Source organism: Ambystoma mexicanum, chromosome 2q, assembly GCF_040938575.1.
Source record: "Ambystoma mexicanum isolate Mex_15411 chromosome 2q, UKY_AmexF1_1, whole genome shotgun sequence".
In the NCBI taxonomy this organism is placed as follows: Eukaryota; Metazoa; Chordata; class Amphibia; order Caudata; family Ambystomatidae; genus Ambystoma; species Ambystoma mexicanum.
Window position 1 is genome coordinate 764157069 of NC_090924.1, and position 21657 is coordinate 764178725.

At 44.5% G+C, this 21657-nt stretch overlaps 1 protein-coding gene across 2 annotated transcripts in view; it reads left to right on the forward strand.

The window, feature by feature from the left end:
• The window catches only part of ZMYND11 (zinc finger MYND-type containing 11), a 1608641-nt gene that overhangs the window by 952158 nt on the left and 634826 nt on the right, over window positions 1-21657 (forward strand). For both annotated transcript variants that reach the window (XM_069647993.1, XM_069647994.1), the window contains one exon: window positions 4547-4634. In XM_069647993.1, coding sequence (XP_069504094.1) covers window positions 4547-4634 — 88 coding nt within the window. The remainder of the gene's footprint in view (window positions 1-4546; window positions 4635-21657) is intronic.

Consider the following 21657-nt stretch of genomic DNA (forward strand, 5'->3'; position numbering starts at 1 on the left):
GGTATATTCCCCTTTACTCCCATTTATTTCGCCAGGACGCCATCCTTGTACATCATGGAAAACACTCCCTTTAAATTTTGCCCTTATAATAGGAAGCCTCCCTGGAAAGACTTGAACGCCGGGTGTGCAACCTTTGTCTCCCCAGGGACCACGCCGAGGAACAGTGCAAGTCTTGCAAAATGTTCAGGCCAAAGAGCCTAAAGGACTGCAAGACCAAACGCTGGGCCCACCAGGCCATGCAGGCCGAGGCCACCATGGACGTTGAGGGAGCATCCAACGATGGCAGCATCAACGTCTTAAATGACGCTGAGGGCCATCCGATTCCCCTGTGTGAGCCCCCTACCCAAACAGGCAGGCGGGCGGTTCTGCTACGGGGTGACACCCAGCGGCTCACGCACTACCAAGTTACATGACACCAAGCAAATCCCTCAAGGCCTAAAGTCGACCATTTTGTCGACCCATAAGCCACATGCAGATTCGAGGGGAAGATCCGAACATTCCCTGTCCTCTGAGCCATCGTGGTCACGATCACCACACGACAGACTCCCGAAACAGACATCAAAGTCTGTTTCCGACACTGCGTCTAAATCGGGGAAGCTCCCGGGCACCTACGACCAGACATCGAAAGACGGTCGACCTACTCATGAAAAAGCTCAAAACTGGGCAAGTCAGTAAAAAACACGTTCCTGACACCCTATTAAAGGCCAGAAGTTTGAAAAACCATAAGTCTTTGACACCCCAGGTTAAAAAAGTTCAGGCTACTAAAAGCAGGGATCATACTACCCCAGAGGGCACCTTTTCAGGGGCTATGCACCATAAGAAAACCTCCATCCCAGAGCCCACAACTACACCTGCTCCCTCTTTCTTGCCAAGCTCCTCACAATGGACATCAGAACAATATGACAGTTATGAGAAGAATGTCCTGTTTTATACATTTCTTCGATGACCACCCCCAAGGTCCTCCAAAACCTTCAGGCAACCCCATAAAGCAGGGCAGCAGTCACTGAGCCCACTGCCAAAAAAGCCTGCCTAGACAACTCGCAGGCTACCACCTCGTCACATCAGGAACTAGGTCAAGGCACTTATATATATAATTTCATTTCTTTTTTTGTATTTACCAAAACTGTTTGGTTTTACAAAAGCGGGTTCAGAGTTGAGTCGCCAACATTCCAAGTTATTGTGCTTGTGGGTCACTTTCTTGTTGTTTTGAGGCTTCAATTAGTGTTAGAGCTGTTTGTAGGATTTTCGCGGTGGATATTGACCAAGAGGTTTTTTTGTCCGCTTATCAGGCATGGCCACCAGGCCTCTTCCTCACGAAAAACTGAGCTCTTTAGGATAGGGGACAGATAAATCTGTCTGATTTTTCCTAACGCCAAGCATGGTGTCAGTAAGTGGCGTACTGATTCAATCTCGGCATCCTTTTTACAGAGCCTGCAGATGTTAGTGCTTGAGAGGACTCTTATGTTCAGGATTTCATTTGTTGGCAGTTGGTTTAGTCTTGCTCTCAAAAAAGTCTATCTTAGCGGTCTACTGGGGAATCTTTTGTAGATTTCTGCTGTGTCGCTTAGTTTCATTGGGAATATCGGCAAGTGAGTTAGAAGTTTGTTCTTCCCTGCCTTTTACAGGGTAGTGATCCAGTCAAGTTCCTCTAGTTTTTTTTTACTCCTCTGAGGGGATTTTGGATCAGGTCGTCCTCTGTGCAGCTTATAGAGGCAATTTGGTTCCTTTGTTTGGATGCCCAAGTTGTCAGCATTTTGGAGCCACCCTCCTTGATTTCTGTGTTTCTCAGTTTGTATAGGTGCGGTGCGTCCCTTAGTAGGATTTTGCGGTACAGTGACATACTGCTATTTTCCGTTATTGCCTTTAGGGAAATGAGACAAGGCTCTCTCCTGATTGTCGGTAACTAGGTTGATCTAGGAAAAGACATCACAGAGCTCCAAAAGAAACCATGATTTTATGCCAGATTGCTTCTGGGATCATTGGCATTGCCTCGGCGCCGTAGATACTTGATTACAGGAAGCATGGAAAAGCAGCCAAATTTGTCGTCCATCATTCTAGCTTGTGTCGACAAAGTGCAAACCTTGGACCAGATAAATCTTGGCATGCTCAGTTCTGAGCGGGCGTTGTCCAACATTACTCCCAGGTATTTGAATTTGGTCACGGTTTCTATTTTGATGTTTTCAAGTTACCAGGAGGTTAAATTTGATCGTTTCGCCTTTCCCTGAAAGGTCATGACCTTTGTTTTCTTTTTGTTAATTTCCAGCTTGTTCCATCCAATGTAGTCTGACAGATTGGCTAGTTGGCGTTTCAGGCCAATCGGGGTTTGGGCCAGCAGAGTAATGTCATCAGAGTTGAATATTCTGGGGACCGGCGTTCCGCCTAGTTTCGGTGGAAATGCTCTCACAGAGGTGGACAAATCTTTGTAGTCCCATATGAAGGCTATGAAAAGAGCCGGCACCAATGGGCATCCCTGCTTTACCCCGCTCCTTGTCGGGATTTCGTCTGATAGGGTCCTGTTTTTGTTTAGCTTCATGCTCATAGATTTTACGAGATGGAGAGCTTTTATCGGTTCCAGGATATTCCCAGCCTGAAGTTTGGTCCATAGCAAAGGTCTGACGACTTTGTCGAATGCCTGGGTGAGGTCGATGAAAGCTAAGTACACCCTTGAGGCCCCCTCTTGGGTTTTGCTTTTCAGGATACTCGGGATCATGATGTTTACTGTAGTCAGAGAGTTTTTCAGGAAACCGGCTTGAAAAGGGTCGTCGCTAGTGGCGGTCTTTGCCCGAGCTTGAAATTTCCAGAGGAGGTGCATGCCAAACCGTTTCCCGATAGTGTCAAGGAGGGTGATCGGTCTGTAGTTTTGTGGATCTGCCCTGTCGCCCTTCTCAAATATTGATACCACCACAGATGAGGTCCACGACTTTGGCAGTGAGCTTGTAGACTCACATTTATTAAATATCATGCTGATAAGGGTTGACCACTCTACCGGGAAGTTTTTAAGGTCAATGTTAGTGATTCCATCCGGTCCTGGTGCTCGTGAAGCTTTTGGCTTGCGAATCGTTGTTTGGATATCCTCGTTATTGGAGAGGTCAATCCAGAGAACTTCCCTATCGATGGATAAGTCGGGCATGGCATCTGGAGATTCACTGAAGAGCTTCCTGAAGTGGTCTATACAGCTTGCTTCGCTCACACAATTTGACTGTGACGGTTTGGTGTGTGCCCCCGATGTTTTTATTAAAGACCAGATGTATTTAGTATTTAGGGCTTGCTCACAAGGCCTTCAAACCCATGGCATCAGCAGACATCAGTCTGGTGACTTTTAAGACTGCCCTACTGGTTGGCCTTATTTCAGCACGCCGGATCAGCTGGATTCAGGCTCTGGTGGCTTCAGAGCCTTATACCACGTTTCACTGAGACAAGGTGGTGCTTAGGATGCATCCTGCTTTTCTCTCCAAGGTTGTTTCTTCCTTTCACATTAACGAGGAGATAGTACTCCCAAGGTTCTTTGTAGATCCAAAAGATGAGGCTCAGGATGTATTGCACTGTCTGGATGTCAGTCGTGCTCTAAGATTTTATGTGGAGAGGACAAGGATCTTCCGTAAATCGAATCCCTTGTTCATCACTTTTGGCGGATCAAACCCGGCTGTTAAGCCTCCAAGGCTTCCATAGGAAGGTGGATGGTTAAGGCCAGCAAGGAGGCATATCAGGGACAGCACAGGCCTTTACCAGAAAACATGCATGCCCACGCCATCGGAGCCAAGGCAGACGGTCAGCAGGGTGGCTACCTGATCATCCCCATCAGCCTTTTGCAAATACTACTGCTTGGATGCCAGCGCCAGATCGGATGCAGCATTTGACCATGCAGTTTTGAAGAACTTGTTTTGTTAGAGGGGCACCTCTCCTCCCCAGGGCTGCATTCAGTTGTAATCTCCCATAAAGTATGGAGGAAAGGGGACGGGACGTAGGAGTACTTATAAGTTACTCACCGTAGTGACTTAACGTACTCCTAGTCCATAGTCTCCTTTCCTCCTACGTCCCCCATCCTCCCGGTAGCATCTCGGTGTCATTAGGCAATCATAATATTGTCAACGCATCAAAGGGGACTGAGGAGTGGCGGCGGGGGGGTCAGGGGAGCGCATTCTCCCGGCACGCATCTAAATTTAAAGGGGAAGACAATTCTTTTCTGGTGAAAAATGTTCTGATTCCCGTCCCTAGCAAGGGACGCCCATACAAGACTATGCACTAGGAATACGTTAGTCACTACGATGATTAACTTATAATTTATTGTTGATAAATACTCTTAATAGAAAAGGTAAAAATAAGTAAATATTTGCACAGTGGCTAACACAGCATAAGGTTAAACTGAAAATCTAGCTCGGTCGTTGGTGTTCTCTGTCTGCTTAAGTCCGGCTTGATCTGGTTTCATCACTGTAGCTTCTACTCAGTGTTGTATGATTACATTCTCACAACTGTTTAGTGGAATTAGTCTGTCGGTACTGCCTCATTATTAATTAACCTAACCGAACATTTTCCATTCATATTTTAGAAAGTAACGGAATCAAAATACAAGAATTATGAAGAGTTCAAAGCAGATGCCAAGTTGCTTTTACACAACACAATTATTTTCTATGGAGGTAAAGTAATGCATGCTCTTCATCACTCTTTCTATCACTGATTTACTGCCTGACGCTGCCTAGATTCCTCCATTGATGAAAATTCAGGTGGCATTAAAATTCCACTTTATACTTAGAAATTTACACTGTCTGTTTTTGTATACTGTGTGATCTTATTAAAAATTCAATTGTTTTGGATATGTTAAAACACAAGTAAATGATTATTGCTGTCAAGGTTCTTCATAGTTTGTAGTGCCACAAGAATGGCATGGGAATAGGGTTTAGCAGTCTCTCTCCAACTTGAGAAAATTGAATCCCCTACAGAAAATGATATTCAACATGGGTAAAATCTTTCAGAAGAAGTTTTGTAGTTTCATAAAAAAGTAATTCTTCACATACAATCAAAAGTATTCCAAAGAAAGTAAACAGATGAATTCTTCAGAAATTAAATTATTGCAATGTAATTTTAGTGTAGGACCAATAATATGGCTTATTTGTAAGTATGTCAGAAAGTGTATTATTAATTAAAAGTAATGCAAATTAAAAGTGAAAATGAATTTTCTTATATATGTTCATTGTGAAAGGACTTCTATAGATAACTATGTATGTTTTTGCTGCCAACTTCCAATCCTTTCAGATAAAATGTAAAAATCATCTCTCAGTAATGGAAAGGACCCACCTTTATTAAACAAATCAGTCTCTCTGCTTCTGAAAAACCTTCAGGCGGGCCAAAGATGGTCAAATATAGCCAGTCCCTAGCCTCTCCCTCTGAAGGAAAATATTATAGTAGGAAGTTACACAAGATAGCTGGGTGGTGCAACTCAAACCACTCTATAGCTGCCACGCTGCAATGTCACCAAAACCATAGTATTGTTCAATCGAAGCTCCTCTTAACTCTGATATAGGACATTAAACAGTTATTCTACTCCTCAACCTCTCCGCTGCCTATGCTAGAGTAAACACATCATCATGATCAAAATAAACCTAAATGATAGCATGACAATCTCGAGTGCTGCGATTGAATGCATTTGTTTGTTTTTCAACAAAGCCTGAAGATCTGGATAGGGTGGACTGAACCCTATAAACCAAAAGTCTCCCATGCTGTAGCCACTTGTTGACTTTACCACTCCTGTTCAGCATTTATTTACAATTGTTTTTATAAAGGAGGGGTGTTTGTGAATACTGTGGTAGAGAGGAGCCCCAATATATATTTTAAAGATGGGAGATTCCAAAATTGAGTACACTTAGAACATTCTCACACCAAGGTTTGTACAAGTCAAAAAGATGTCTCAGAGCCAGCCAGTGTGTGATCAATATTTATTAAAAATGTACTCTTAATTTTTCCCTAACTTAAAGTAGTAATGCCAGTGAGGGCTCTTTGTTTGTGATAAGTTTCTTTTCAGTTATAAGGGACACATTATGCCTGGATAATACAGGGAGAAAAAGTCACTTTTGTATTAATGGTTATATAAAATAAAGTCCCGCTATATAACTAAAAAAGGGCAGGCTTTCCTTTTGGAAGATTGGAGCTTACGTTCATTGTACTGTGGGTTTGGTATTGAGGAAACAGGCGCATGGATTACACATTCTTGGTATACAGTGTGGCGGGATGGAGTAAGGAAGCTGACAAAGTGGTATATTTTTGCCTATAAACTTTTATTCAGAATGAGGATGAAAACTCCTCTCCCTAATCATAGAGGGGTTTTCCGTATCTCAACACAGAATCAATTGTGTGCTAGTCAGGACGCAAGTCAAAAGAAACCAAAATAATGTCCTCTGTCCAAACCTACTACTCTATCTCTAACACTAACAAATCAAGAAGAAAAAGGCTGCGACACCAAGGTCAATACGGCAGGCAACAGTTATATCCTTGAATCCTTACCAGATCCATAAAGTGAACAGAGTTTGATGGGTGGTTGACGAGGACTTCCCTGGATTGGAAGTTTAACACATTCACTGGTGATAACATTCAATCCATTTGTCGACCATGTATTTATTTATTTTTGCATTTATATCACGTGCTTAGCCCAGGAGCATCAAGGCGCTAACATTTAAGAACATGGTTACAATGGAGATTCGGTTAAACTTACATATTACAGATTGCAGTTACATTCATAGGACATGTACTTGATACTTATTACAGTTTATATTTACATTCTTGGGTCTGGTATAAGGAGGGTAGCAAACATGATAATGCTGACACTTAGATTTAGCAGATGTCCTTGGGGAGGGCATGATCCATCTGTCATGTATCGTCTAATCCAATAGTGTCATCCTTGTAAGTCTAATCTAAATAGTCTAGTTTTGAGACTTTTTCGGAATGACCACACTGAAGGGTAATTTCTTAATTGTGGTGGTAAGGAGTTTCATAGGTTAGCTGCGCCTGCCGGGAAGCTGGATCCTCCTGCTTTTACTCTTTTGAATCTTGGGATGGTGATACAGTTAGTGTAAGAGGAGCGAGTGGGTCTGATGGATTGAGTTTTGGTGATTTGCTTACTGAGATATGTTGGTGCCTTGTTGGCTGGTCATTTGTGGGAAAGGGTAAGAATTTTTAATTTCATCCAGTCATGGACAGGTAGCCAATGTGGTTGTCTGGTAAAGAAGATATGCACATTTTCGGGTATGTTTAAAACTCTTCTGATCGTGTTATTTTGCACAACTTCAAGTTTTTGGATGTTACTCCTGCTAGTGTCTGCGAATAGTGAGTTACAATAGTTTACCCTGGAAAGGACCAAGGCTCTTGCTAGTGTGACCCTGTTGTCAGTTGAGAGAAAAGGTCTACTGGATCTGGTAAGTTTGGAGGTATAGGCTGCAGACGAGACAACAGCGTTGACCTGTCTGGTGAGGGAGAGGGCTGAGTCGATGTAGACCCCCGAAGTTTTTATTTCTTTGGCGACCTGGATCTTATTCCCATCGATATTGAAGAATTTGTATTGTTTGGGCAAGTTGTCAAGTTTTGATTTGTTACCTATGAGGTTGAGCTCCGTTTTGTCATTGTTAATGCATAATTCGTTTTGGGCCATCCAGGCCTGGATGGCAAGGTACATTTTATTCAGGTTGTGGGTGGCAGTGTCATGACATTCTGTTATTGGGATTAGTATTTGCGTATCATCCGCATAATTAGTATATGTGATACCCATGTTGTCTAGTTTGTCAAAGAGGAGCTTTGTAAAACCATTATACAGTGTTGGTGATCCGCATGACCCTTGTGGGACACCGCAGGTTACTGGGATGGGAGAGGCTGCTGATGTGGATGAGAAGACTCTCACTGTGCGATTGGACTGAAAGGATTTGATCCAATTGATAGCTTCAGGTGAGAACTGGACTGCGGTTTCGAGGTTGTGGCATAGAATGTTATGGTTGACCAGGTCAAAGGCAGCCCAGAGGTCTAAAAGAAGAAGGATGCAGAGATCTCCTCTGTCTTTGAATTGGTCCATCTGTATTTTTAGATCCAATAAGGCTGTCTCTGTACCGTGGCCAGGTCTAAATTCTGACTTAGTCCTACTAGTTTGTTAGTTACTAGGAATGGTTGGATCTGCAGATAAGCTGCACGGTCAAGGATTTTTTAGAAGGAATGGTACTGTTGTAATGGGTCAGAAATTGGTAGGGATATTTTTTTTAACAAGAGTAATACCCAAGCTTCTTTTAAGTCGTCAGGTATAGAGCAAGTGGCAAATTATGTATGGATGATGGTCGTGATAAGAGGAGCTAGTTCTTGCGCGCATTCCTTTATCAGTGTAGCTGGACAGGTATCACCTTTGCATCTAGTAGGTTTAAGACCTTTAATGATATTAATAGTGTCTGTTGTGGTTATTGGTCTAAATGCGAATTTGTTGAGCAAAGGTGGTTCTCGAGTTGCCGGTGTAGGATGGTGGTGAAGATTAAGATTGAGTATAGATTTTTTAGCTTCAATTCTTTTGTAGGAGGGTAATTTTGTCTGCTAGAGCTTTTTGAACATTGCTGCACCATAGCTTATCTTTGATATTGTGGTGTGGTGCAGGGGCAGGTGACTCAAGTTCTCAGATTCTAGTATTGTGAAGATTGCTTTTAGCTTTAGTGATTGCTTCCTTCTAGCTTCTGGCAAGAGTCTGGACGATGACTTTGTTAGCGTGTGTTGGCGATTTCCACCAGTTGCATTTGGCAGCTCTTTTAGTTGCTCACAACGTTTGCAGGTCGGAGGTGAACCAAGTGTTGATATGAGTTTTTGGTTTCATTTTCTTAGGCTTCATTGAAGCAATTGTGTCCATGGCTATTAGCATAGTTTTGTTGTATAGTTTGACTAGTAGGGATGGGTCATCTTCTGCGTATGTGGCATTTGTTAGTGGTGTTAGGAGCAGGAGCATGCTGTCACGATTGATATTTTTGGAACTTCTGGATAGGGGCACAGGTAGTTGAGGGGATACTTTGGTACGTTTGGTGGTTATGGTGGTGGAGAATATTATGGTGTTGTGGTCAGACCAAGGTGATGGTGTGTTAGATATATTCGTGGCACAATTGATATCAGCAAGCCAATCTAGGGTCCGACCTTTTTCATGTGTGGGTGTGCTAATGCGATGGGAGAAGCCTTGGGCTTTCATCGAGTCAGCAAGTGAACTTGCATGTGTGTCAGAGGGATCATTCAGGCCGAGGTTGAACTTGCCTAGGATAATGGGTTTAGATTGAGGTTTCATGTGTAGACTAGTAGGGAGGTAATGTCATCTTCAAAGGACAAAGGTGGACCTGGGGGTTCTGTATACAATGTGTAGAGTGCATGTACAGGAGTGGGTGAATTTGATTTTCAGTGTAATGACTTCAGCAGTAGTAATGGCCAGTTCGCCTGAGATTCTGATGTTGAAGGTGTCTTTAGCTATAAGAGCCACTCCACCGCCTTTAGAGATGGTTCTGTCCTTCCTGTATATTGTATATCCCTCAGGAATGGCTAGTGACAAAGCGGGACCTGAGGCTGAGTGGAGCCAGGTTTCCGTAATTGCCAGTAGGTCACGGTCGTGGACTTTGAGGTCTGCTATGTCAAGGGCATGGGCAGTGATGGGCCTAGCGTTAATAAGGGCTCCTTTCCAATTTACGGTGGAGTCAATGTCTTCCTGTTTTGTGACATGGGAGTTAGAGGATGTGGTATTTTGCATTTTGTTTGTGGGAGAGTTGGGTAGTTGTCGAGTTGTAGGGGCTGAGTGGGTTCGTTTTTTTGGAGGATAGGTACTGTTGAATTTGGTAGGTTGCTTCAAGGCTGGCAATTCTATCGATTTCTGGTGTTTGAGTAAAATTTGCTGGGTAGGTGGTCTGGTGGGCAGTGTATGGACAGTTCTATTCCTGTGAGACTAGTTGTATGATGTTCTGGATGATAGCCTATATTTTCTAGTGTGACCGGTTATAGGTTGTGTAGGCTGAACTTTGTTTAGGGCCACGTGGCCTAATGTCTCACTGGCATGTGTAAAAAAAAAAATGTGTTACAGTGGGTGGGTGTGGTTTAGGTGTAGGGAATGGGTCATGGTAGGGAGAAAAGGACTAGGGCAGGGGTGGTGTGCACAGAATATTTGTGCGAGGCTGTAATCTACATAGGTGAATGATCCGAGTGTGCAAGGTGGGTCTATTGAAACAGACCTTGAATCACCCTGCGGGTGAAGACCCAAGGTCAGTGGAATGAGCATCTACATAGATTTGATAAAGACATTTCTGACCGGAAGTGCATGTTGAGAATGGAAATTAGGGCCTTGGAGTCTGGAAGGTGATCATAACTACAAGTCAGCTGTGCCAGCCATAAATAAACTTAAACTTTCCTATAAGCACTGGGTCGGGGGTCGGAGAGCTCTCCTGTTCCAGAATGACAGCGAAAATATGTTGAAGACTTTGGGCAGTAGCAATTCCTCAATGTTTTGGACATTAATAAATGGTAGTACCCACTTGCAAGCAGTAATGCAGACTAATACAGTCCAGGAATGTGGCTGGGTAAATCATTTTGAAAATATTTTCTTCAATGACGATAGGGAACATTCCTTAATTTGTAGAGAGAGATATCGGATGACTGGAAACGTGTTATTGATCAAGAGATCATTTTTGGAATTTGGAATAAGCTGAGTACCTCCCTGGCCACAGGTATTAACAAATTGTTTAACCTACTTAAGAGCAACCCTGCAGTCAGTGGTAGAAGGGTACGGAAAAATGTACAGGAGGTGTGGTCTCGGCAGGGGACAGGGTAGGTGGAAGCATAGTGCAACATGTAACAAGATGTTGCGGCTAAGGCATTGCAATAGTCGAAGTGACTAGTAACTAAGGTTCCTATTACAGCTTTATATTTCCATAGGGACATGAATGGACAAATCCGCTATATAAAATGGTGAATATGGTTGTAAAAAGTAGAGGAATGGTAAACAGAAAAAAATGAAAGTAGTGGAACACCGCTCCAGACCATTCCCGCTCGCTTCGATCACTGCCTGTAGTATAGTCTTCGATTCTAACCTATTTATTCAAGTATGTTCTTGAGAGCAGAGTCTATCCAGCGTCCTGGTAGATTGCACAGGTTGTACCAAAATAGAAAAAGGGCCCAAGATCAGACCCAAGAATAACAGGCTAGTATTAATTCTTGATGCTGACAGCAAGGTGTTTGCAACCTTAAAGTTGGGTCAACTTGAGGCTTGGACATTTGAAACTGGCCCATTGCAAAAATGGAAAACAGGGTTTTGGAAATCCCTGGGAACATCGATCAATGGATTTGTGCTAAAGTGTGCAGATTCTCTTGCATGGGCTAGATGCTATGATTCCATCTATTTGGCAACAATCCATCTCTCCTCTACCTTTGACAGAGTAAATAGGGGCCTGCTTGGTAATAAATTACAAGGTTGGGGAATTCCCTCTGGCCTCCGGAGGTTAATAATTGGGATACATGAGCAGTCAGTAATGCAGGTTAGGTTGAACCAAGAAGGGCTCCTCTCTCATCGTATACCAACTAAAAGGGGGGGTAGGACAAGGCGGTTTCCTGGCACCTTGCCTCTTTAATCTGTACATGTCGGATATGGAAGATCCGCTGATTTCTCCGGCTTTTGCTTCTCCCAGACTGTTAAGATCTAAAGGTCACTTGTTTAAGCTATGTGGATGATTTCATTTTATTCAACTGTACCGAATGGGGTCTGCAGTTTTTATTAAATGCTCTTGAGAACTATGCAAATTCTAATTCTCTGGAAATAAATGTGAAAAAAAACAAAAAATAAGCAGTGCTCCATGAAGAGGAAGGAAACAGCCTATCAGCCCAAAGCAGGTGGGGTGACATGCTGGAGAGGGTTGATCATTTTATTTACTTAGGTTTCTTGGTATTAACCAAGCCATTGATTAGCTAAAAAGGACAAACAAAATAGAATGAGTAAAAAGGATCAAACCTGCGAAGTAGATAAAAAGAATAAGTCGTACGAGGGCAGTGGCTGAAATTAATGAAATGGACAAAATAAATGTAATGGACAAGAGGATCAATGTGGACGTGAGGAATGAAGTGGATAACAACATTTCAACTAACCCAAACTACTAGATCTTAAATAACAATTAAACAAATAACAATACAACATCAAGATCCAAGCGAGAAATAGAGAACTAATGAACTCTAATGTAAACTAAAAAGGACAAACAGAATAGAATGAGTAAAGTAGATCAAAGCAGTGAAGCGGATAACCAGAATAAATTGTATGAAAGCAGTAAAGTGTTTGAAATTAATGAAATGATTGCAATGGACCAAAGGAACAAAATGGACGAAAGGAATAAAGTGAAAAGGATGGAAAGATGAATACAGGAGATGGATGAGTGCACAGACAGATGGCATGGAATGTATGAGTGCATGGTACAAATGGAAAGTACAGAATAGACTATTCGAGTACATGAGACGGGTGTAGTGCATGGGACAGATGGCGAGCACGAAACGGATTGAGTGCGTGCGACGAAGTGAGTGGAGCGGATGGAGTGCGCAGAATGAATGAGGGCATGGAGCGGATGGAGTGCACAGAATGAATGAGGGCATGGAGCGGATGAGTGTGCAATGCGGATGTAGGTCGTGGTGCGGATGTAGGGTGTTGAGCGGATGTAGGACGTGATGTTGTTGAGCAGATGTAGGGTGTTGCGGATGTAGGGTATGGTGCGGAGCGGGTGTAGAGTGCAGAGCAAGAAGCGGGTGTAGAGTGCTGAGCAGGTGTCGACTCTGGAGCAAACGGATGTATGTGGATGGAACGGGTGATGTGGTTGGAAGGAATGGGTGAAGTGGTTGGGAGAAATAGGTGTAGCAAGGGGAAGAAACGTGTGAAGTTGGGTGGTAGGAACGGAGGATGGATCTGGAAGAACGGGTGATGTATATGGACGAGACGGGTAAAGTATGAGGAAGGAACGGGTCAAGTATGTGAACAAAATGGGTCAAATTTATTGAATAGAATGATTGAAGTATGTGGATGGAATGGTGAAGTGGATGGATCAAAGTGAAAATGTGGTTGGAACGGAGGAAGTATGGGGTTGGAACGGGCGAAGCATATGGGTGGAACGGGTGAACTGGGTGGAACGGGTGGCGTGAAGTATGTGGAGGGAAGGGGTGAAGTATGTGGAGGGAACGCGTGAAAGAGTGTAGAATGGGCAAAGTGGGTGGAACGGGTGAAATGGTAGAACGGACGAAGAAGTTGGAACAATGGGTGATGTGTTTGGAGCGGGTGAAGTGGGTGGAACCAATGAAGTGGATGGAACGTGTGAAGATGACGTATGTGGATGGACGATGCTTGGAGAAAGGATAACGTGGGTAGAACGAATGAAAGGAGCAGCGCATAAAATGGTTGGAGTGGACGGAATGGATTGGAGTGCACCTAATGGATTGGAGTGCCCGGAACGGATTGACTTAAATGGAATGGTTTGGAGTGCATGTAACGTTTGAAAGAGCATTGAAACGAACAGTTTGAGTGCTTGAAACTGTCGTAATGCGTGGAGCAGTCAGAGTACATGGAACGGATAGAGTCCATGGACCTATTGGAGTGGGCTCGATCTCAAGCACCTAAGGTAAACCACCATAGCACATCTCCACACTTACTCTCTTCTTTACACCACCACTCAGCACATCTCCACACTTACTCTCTTCTTTACACCACCACTCAGCTAGAACACAGCGATACTATGACACCATTCGGTATAGCTGTTCTCATACCATCATTTGCCTCATACTCCCCATCACCTAAAACACTGCTGGTTGCAGACCCTCCAGCCTAGGCGTTCTCCTCAGGCCTAACGCAGCCAGAATCAGTCTGGATAACAACCTGCCATAACGAACACATACTCTTGATCTCTCAACCACCACACCTACCGCTAAGAAGCAGCTATCACACGAGTGCCACACCAGCTGCACACATATCCGGTGCTCACACACACCTTTTGACTACCTCTATTCTCTCTACTGACTTGATCTTCGGTTCCCGAGGGCGTTCAACCTACCAGCGCCTTGAGACCATACCAATGGTACATAAGGCGCTATATAAATGCAAAGTAACATAACATAACACATGAGTCACGTATAAAAGAGTGGCTGAAATCTCATACCTTGGCTATGACTGACGAGTTGGAACTTGTCGACTTGAAACTTGGTACATTATCAGTCATTCCTATGGTTAAATATTATGAAGGTAAGCTTGTTCCGATACTGCTATATGGAATAGAGAATTCATTCCTATTGGTATTTGAAATTTTAAAGCATCTGGAAGGACTGATCTGGAGAAGGGTGCTGCATGTTCCAAAAACTATCCCACTCCCACTGATCCGCTATGAAATGGGATTGAACACTCTCGAAAGCAAAGCGCTACGGAGACGTCTCCCATTGTATAGAAAGGTAATAGTCCCATTGCAAAAATCTCTATGCTGTGATGTGAGTAGGTTGTTAAAGGAGACTAGGTCTGGTTCCCTAAGAGAGTTTGCAGCATTCTGCTCTAAGGTCTTAAATGACCAAGAAAATGAGTGAGGTGGATCTTATTGAGAAGCTGGTCATGGTTAAAAGTCAACTTTATAAAAATTACTGGGCAAGAACAATGACAGAACTTCACTTATATAAATCTCTTCACCATTTGACCTGTGAGTATAAGAAGCTGGGAATGTGCGCCCCTTATCTTTTGAAATATCTGAACAGATATATCAGGAGAATGTTCCTGAAATTTTAATGGAACCTCCATTTAACAAAGGAGGTGTTGGTTAAGTAGAAAAGAATACCAAAGGGAAATGTGGTTTGTCGCTGTCTTGAGGAAAGTGCCTCAAAGGAAACACTATCATTTATTGAGAGAGTGCACCTTGCTACATGCGAAAAGGATGGTTTTCTTTAAGAAACATTGATTGGGACAACTCTTATTGTGATAAGGGAGGTGAGTTCTGGAACATGCTTAGCCGGTTGTACCACTAGATTGGTCTTATCAGGGGTACGGTTCATTGAACGTCTGCACCTGGAGACAATTGAAGTATGATGTAGAATTCTGATGTTCATGGAATTTCTAAGTTGCTTTATGAAATCTCATTTTAAACGGAATTCTTATTTCTATTTCATATATTGTATGCATCATGATGAACTGTTGTGATACTAGTTTTATATGGAAAAGTTAGGCAACTTTGCTTTGTTTTCTTTGTGTTTTTAGGAATTAAATGTTTTTCTTTCTTTGTATAGTTTAATGGTCATTAGTTTAGACATATATGCAATACAAAAAAGAAATGACTCACTTGAAATTGTATTTGCTCTCAACGTTTTAAAACCATGAGTTATATACTCCCACCTCAAAATTTTACCTGGAGCACTGCATTCACTGTATTATGCCACTGTGGGTTTGGTATTGTGGAATGCGGACACATGGAATATGCATTCATGGTATACAGTGTTGTGGGATGGATTAAGGAGACTGACAAGGTGGTATTTTTTTGGCTATAAACTTGTACTCTAAATAAGGAGGAAAACCTACCTCTCCCTAATCGTAGAGGGGGTTTCCTTGTCTCAACACTGGATAATTCAGGTGCTCGTCAGGAAGTAAGTCAAACAAAAACCAAAATACTGTCCTCTGTCTAAACCTACCACTCTATCCCTATATATACACCAAGAAGAAAAAGGCACTGTGAACTTCTAATCCAAGCCACCAGGAGAATGACTCCCTTCTCCTGGTGAAACAATCCAATCTTATGTTGAATTAACCACAGTCTCTTGCAATAGGGTCTGATTTACCAAGAATGATTAGACCAGAAGAATGGCTCCCTTCTCCTGGTCTATCTGGAAGAGTTCTGGCAACTGTCCCTTGATAGTCTTTCGGACAAATCTTTCGAAGTCTGTTTAATTCCTCCCACGGGTTTGTGAACAACGATTTAAGACTTTATCAAATCTTCGTCCTCTTGTTGTAGCTTTATCAGGACTTTTAATAACTTGACTATTGGGAAGATTACTCCCTGACAGTTCTTGGTTTCCTCGGGAGATTGCTCCTGAGGAATACTTGACTCTTGATTTTCTGATCGTTACTACTTTGACTAGAGAAATCACTCCCGAAGAATACTCGATTCTTAAGGCCTTGTATCTCACGACTGTGATAAGGGAGATCACTCCAGAGGAATAGTTGTTTCTTGCAGCTTTGGGTATCACTACTGTGACAATAGAGTTTTCTCCAAAAGAATACTTGACTCTTGGTTCTTTGGGTATGTGATGAATCTTGTGAAATCATCACTGAAATCCAATAGTGGTCTCCTCCCATATGGTCAGGGAAAGGCAGCCGTTACCTGATCCTGACCCTGGGGGTGGTATCATGAAGGAGACCTGTATCAGGGGGTAAGTGATTTCTCCAACACACAATTTGTCCAGTCTCCCTGAAACCCAATTGGTTTAAACAATAATGTCTTATTGTAAAATGGAGCCAAGTGTTATGATTTCTAATACACCTAATGTTCACATAACCTCTCCTGATTTTGACAATCACTATTCCAACAAGTTTCTAAAACAATATTGCTTTGAGAAGTTAAGAGCATATATGGACTCCAATTCCCAGAACTCCTGGGGTACTGAGACAAAGAAGAAAAACAAGGAGGCAGTGGGAAATAAATGTGACTTTGAATGTGAAGTGCAGTCTTGTTGCCAAAAGCTGTATCACCTGCGTGTAACATTTAAACCCAAAGGTTGCCTACAGTTGAAGGATAAAGATGGAAGCGAAGAGCGAGGCTTCAGAGTACGTGGACAGGGAAGCAAGACCGATGATGGAGGTAGTTCAAAGGAGAAGATCCGCGTGGAGGGTGGTGAACGTTTGCCAGTAGCAGATTGGCAGCATCCCACATCGGAGAAGAGAGACTACAGTAGAGAAACAGTGAACGAAACTCAGCAGGGTCAGGAGATACTACGCCCTGCAGATCCACGCAGGTTCTGGCGGCGATAGAGGCAAACTCTGACGCAGGTACCAAACCAACCTATGTTCAGACTGGGGAGCTGGTTCCATGATAGACTCTTGCAGCAACAGCATGGCACACTGGTGAGTCAGCCTGAGGGTGAGAGGGGTCTCGGGACATGTGAAAATATAAAAAAGTACATTTTTGAATATCGTCCAAAGCAAATTAAGAAGAGGCAAACATGGTACAATACTCCTGACATGAGGTGCCAGTTGGGGGAAATTGGAAACAACATTGCCATCAACCACAATATATAGTAAGAGAGAGAAAGAGACGAGTTGTGCAGTTCTCCTGACATAAGATGTCAGTTGGGGGAAATCTGGAACAAGCATTGCCAAGAGCCAAAAAAGATTACAAGAAAGGTTGACGGGCAGAGCTTGAACAACGCCTCATATATGAGATGTATACATGGGGGCAATTGGTACAAGTAGCCACTGAAGTCAACAAGTGTGTTATTGAAGGTATATGATTGTGTAATAACTAAAGTGGAAGAGACCTTTTGGAAACAGATACTTGGCAGGAGAGTATACCAGGAACTCTGTGAGTCAAAAAGGAGATATTCCTGGCAGGAGAGTAAACTAGGATATTAAGGGTTTTCTTTTCTTTCAGTTAAAGGGATTTTCCTGGTAGGAGAGTACACCAGGATATCAAAGGGTTGAGTTGAGAAAAGTGTTCTATGAAAGAGAACTTTGGTTTTGCCATCCTAAGGAACACTTTTGTGGAAAAGATAAATGTTTCCTATTCTGACAACAATATTCTATGGATGAGAAATGTTGCTTTACCAAAGAAGACGCTTTGTGGAAAAGACACTTTTCATTCATTTTACAGAACATTATTGGAGCAACATATTTCCTACAGGCTTCCTGAATTGATTCAGGGGAAGGGAGACAACTCCTGAATACAAGGATTGGCTTTATTGGAATTGTCCATTTGAACTTTCACACTCTTTTTGTTAATTTGTAACTAGAGACATTTACCCTACACATTTTTGTTGTTCCTGTTAGTATGAGGGTCAGATACAATTTGGACACAAGGTCAATTTGCTTTAGGTTTAGTTTCATAGGTAGGGCCATTCTAATTATGATAGGAACAAATAGGCCTTTATCCCACCATTTTGTTTGAATACAAATTGCAAATGTTGAGAACCCTGCAACTTTGTGTCCGTCTCTCATTTCTAACCCCTCACAGGTATCACTATTGTGATGAATTTACTCCCGAGGAATACTTGCCTCTTAGGGCACCTTGGACCGCACCCGGTTTTCTTGCAACTCCCATTACCTGTATCTTCACTGGGGAGCGGTGCCGGTTCTTCCCGGGATCTGGTCGCTGTTGCCACAGTACTTGTTCACCGCGTCTACCTGCTTTCTTCCTTTCAGGTCTATGCGGCTCTGCATAGCTGTTGCTGCGGTAGTCTCAACATGTTTTATGGACCACACGGTCCACCTCGAAGAGGCCACGCCACCTCTCGATTCTTCCTGCTTCTGCATCGAGTCAGGTTCCCTCCAGCCTGTGTCGTTCCACTCGGTCTCTTCCTTTGAGACTGACTGTCTCGCTACTTTGGGCAGCCTGGGTTCGAATTTCCTGGACCTTGCAGGACATACACCAACTTCCCTTGCTGCTGTTCCTGTTCCTGAACGTCTGTAGTCCTTTCTCTGTCTTTACTTTATAAGGTTCAGCCCACCCTAACGTAGCATCAAGATAGGTTATGCAGGACTCTGGGATTATCATTATGCCTCCAAATGACCGCCTCATCCAAGTTCATGTTCCGTATGTTTTTTTGTTTCTTCTTCGTCTCAGTGCTATCTGACTTTATAGATGAAACAGTAGATACTTGACAATAACATGCAGTAGTGGTTTAAGGATGGGAGGAGGAATGAGTGGTTTCAGGTTGGGTGGAGGAATGACACGACAGGCCCCTAGGTTCCGGGGGCAAGGGTCTAGGGAGGTCTTTAATGGAATGGGAGTCATTATCCCCATGAGGGGTGTCTCTCCCTATAAGGTCCTCTGCTTTTTACCACCCCTAGGGGGACTATTGGGAAGCAGTCTCACCTCTCTAGCGTCATAGGGAATGGCTTCTTTTCTGGGGAGAAGTGACAAGAACTTGTAAATCATCACAACAGGTACAAGGTTCTACTTATGCATCCCGTCCCCTTTCCTCCATGCTTGTGGGCGTCCCCCAACATGGGACAGTATGGGAAACTTTGGCAGCGAGAAATTGAGCTTAACCTTTATATTTAGTAAGGTGTGCAGAGGCGGCGCGGCCTCAGATGTGGGAATGCCCGCCGAGGCCCCAGCCTCCTGCGCCTCACCTCAGTCCCTTTTGTCATAGGGACAGTGTCGGACCTGGCAGCCAGCAAAGAGCCTTTTTTAGCTTTCTGCTGGTTCCTGTTCTTAGTTGTTCAATCTTACTTGACCTCTCTTCGGTGCCTCGCCTCCCCCGGCGCATGTCTGCTACAGGAGGATTCACGAAATGTGCCTCATGCGACCGTGCACTCCTAACCTTGGACCCCCATGCACTCTGTCTGGAGTATCTGTGGCCCGACCACCGCTGGGACGCATGTTCGGCTTGCAACGATCTCAGTCACATGACATTAAAGAATCGGTTGCTCCGGTAGAGGGAGATCTTCCACACTTTTCCTCCACCCATATTTTAACAGAGATTAGCACAGGGGCAACGTACTGGTCTTAGAAGCTAGTCCATGCAGAGCAGCAGAGGTTTGAATCCCGGATATGTGCTTAGAAACCGAACTCTGGTATTAAGCATGTTATAAAAAAACTATTAAAAAACAACCCCATCTTAAGAACTTTGTCTCCAGGACTGCTCCAGACAAGGTAGCCTCTCTGTTCAGCACAGCTCCACAGCACGGCGACTCCTTCCCGTGGTTCCCACGGACAGTAGTTCCTCAGATTTAGGTTCTGGCAGGCCTCTAAGGCTAACGGCTCCCAAGCCAAGAGGTCTGGGCGCATACCTGAGGAGGTCCAGGCTACTGGCTTCCAAGCTGAGGGGCCCAGGGGCCCTACCGGGCTGTCGTTGGAAGGGCAATCAAGTTTGTCCTCTTCATCGACCACAAGGGGTAAAGGATCATCGAGTGCCACCTCCAAGAGTCTGTCCTCTGCACGAACCATGACGGATACCGGCACAGGTGCTGCTAGCATCCAGCCTACCAGAGCTCTCTCCAAGGTTGAGAGTCGGGGCGCTAAGACTACTGGCCAGCCGGCCGAGGGTTCCGCACCTGCCAGAGTGATCTCTGAGGTTGATGCTTCAGCTTCGGTGCAAGACCCAAACTGTAGCCTTCCATGTCTGAGGCCTCTCGTAGCTCAGGACCTTTACGCCCCCCCGCCCAGTGCGTGGCGCAAGGCTACAAAATGACGGAGAGGCATGTGGCAGAGCCTGCCAAGCCTGTGGCCATCTTGTATCCAACGCGGGACCCATCCGTGCTCTCACCCATTTAATGGGCTTTGCAGCAAGATCCCAGTCTCCTTCCCTCGAGCAGTGGTAGCGGCTTGTACGGTACATGCATCTAGTCTCCTCAGGGGTACATCTATCCATCTCAGCCTTATGGCAACATGCCTCAGGTGCCTCAGTGCTTTGACCTGGAGCGGAAACCCAGCCCCTCAGAGGGTCGGGCCCCTAGGGACCCAGCGGATAATAAGGACCGCTTTGAGCTATTCCTCTTCCTCATGCGTTCCCCTCAGATGAAGGGGCTCCTGAAGGATATTGGGAAGGAGGTCATCCCGCAGGTAGTGCCTCCCCGGTCCCTCCTCTGGGTACTCCTCCAACGCTGCTGGTTCAAGTGCTGGGCCTTCCCCCTACCGGTCGTTCAGACCCCTCCATCTCCTCCTGTACCACAAACGCCTCGCCTTAAAAAGCCGATGAAATTGTCCTCGGCTCCGGTCTTAGGAGGAACACCATTGGCACCTGTGTTCCAGGGCCCGGACTTCCCTCTATGTATAAAATGGGGGGGGGGGGTGACGACAGTGATGATGATTATGGCCAGGACGACAAACCCTCGGCATCTGTTAAGGCTTTCCATGATGACCTTCAGGGCCTGGTGGAATTCTTGAAAGTCCCTCTGCCTGAGGAAGCCCCCCCAGGAGCCGGGACTGCTAGCACAGTTTTTGGGCAAGCACACCACGATCCAGTCTGGTATGCCTCTCCAAAAGGATGTCCTGCAAGTGGCGCGAAAGGTCTGGGAGAAGCCCAGGTCCAACATCCAGATGAACAAGAAGCTGGACAGCAGGTTCAGGCTGACGGACGGGGAAACAATCCTCCTGGCCTCCACCTGCAGCTATATTCTTCAGTGGTGGCTGCATCCTCCTTGCATTCTAAACCATCGTCTTCGTCGTTTCCTCCATGGGAGCCACCTTTAGTAGTCTTTCCATGGACGACAAGGTCCTCTAGTCTTTGGGCAAATGCTGTTAAGCTATTCCAGGACTGCATCTACGACAAGCCAACACACTCTTGGCCACGGCTAACCAGAAGCTGTGGCGGGAACTGTGGGAGTTTCAGTATGACCTTCCTCTGGAGAGGCAAGCCTCCTTCAAGGCCTGGCTGGCAGATGCCACAGCCGTTGCGCAGGACCTCATGGAGTCTCCAGTCTCCCAATTCGACACAGCCAGCAGATGGCTGTGCCTCGGTGTCAAGATGAGA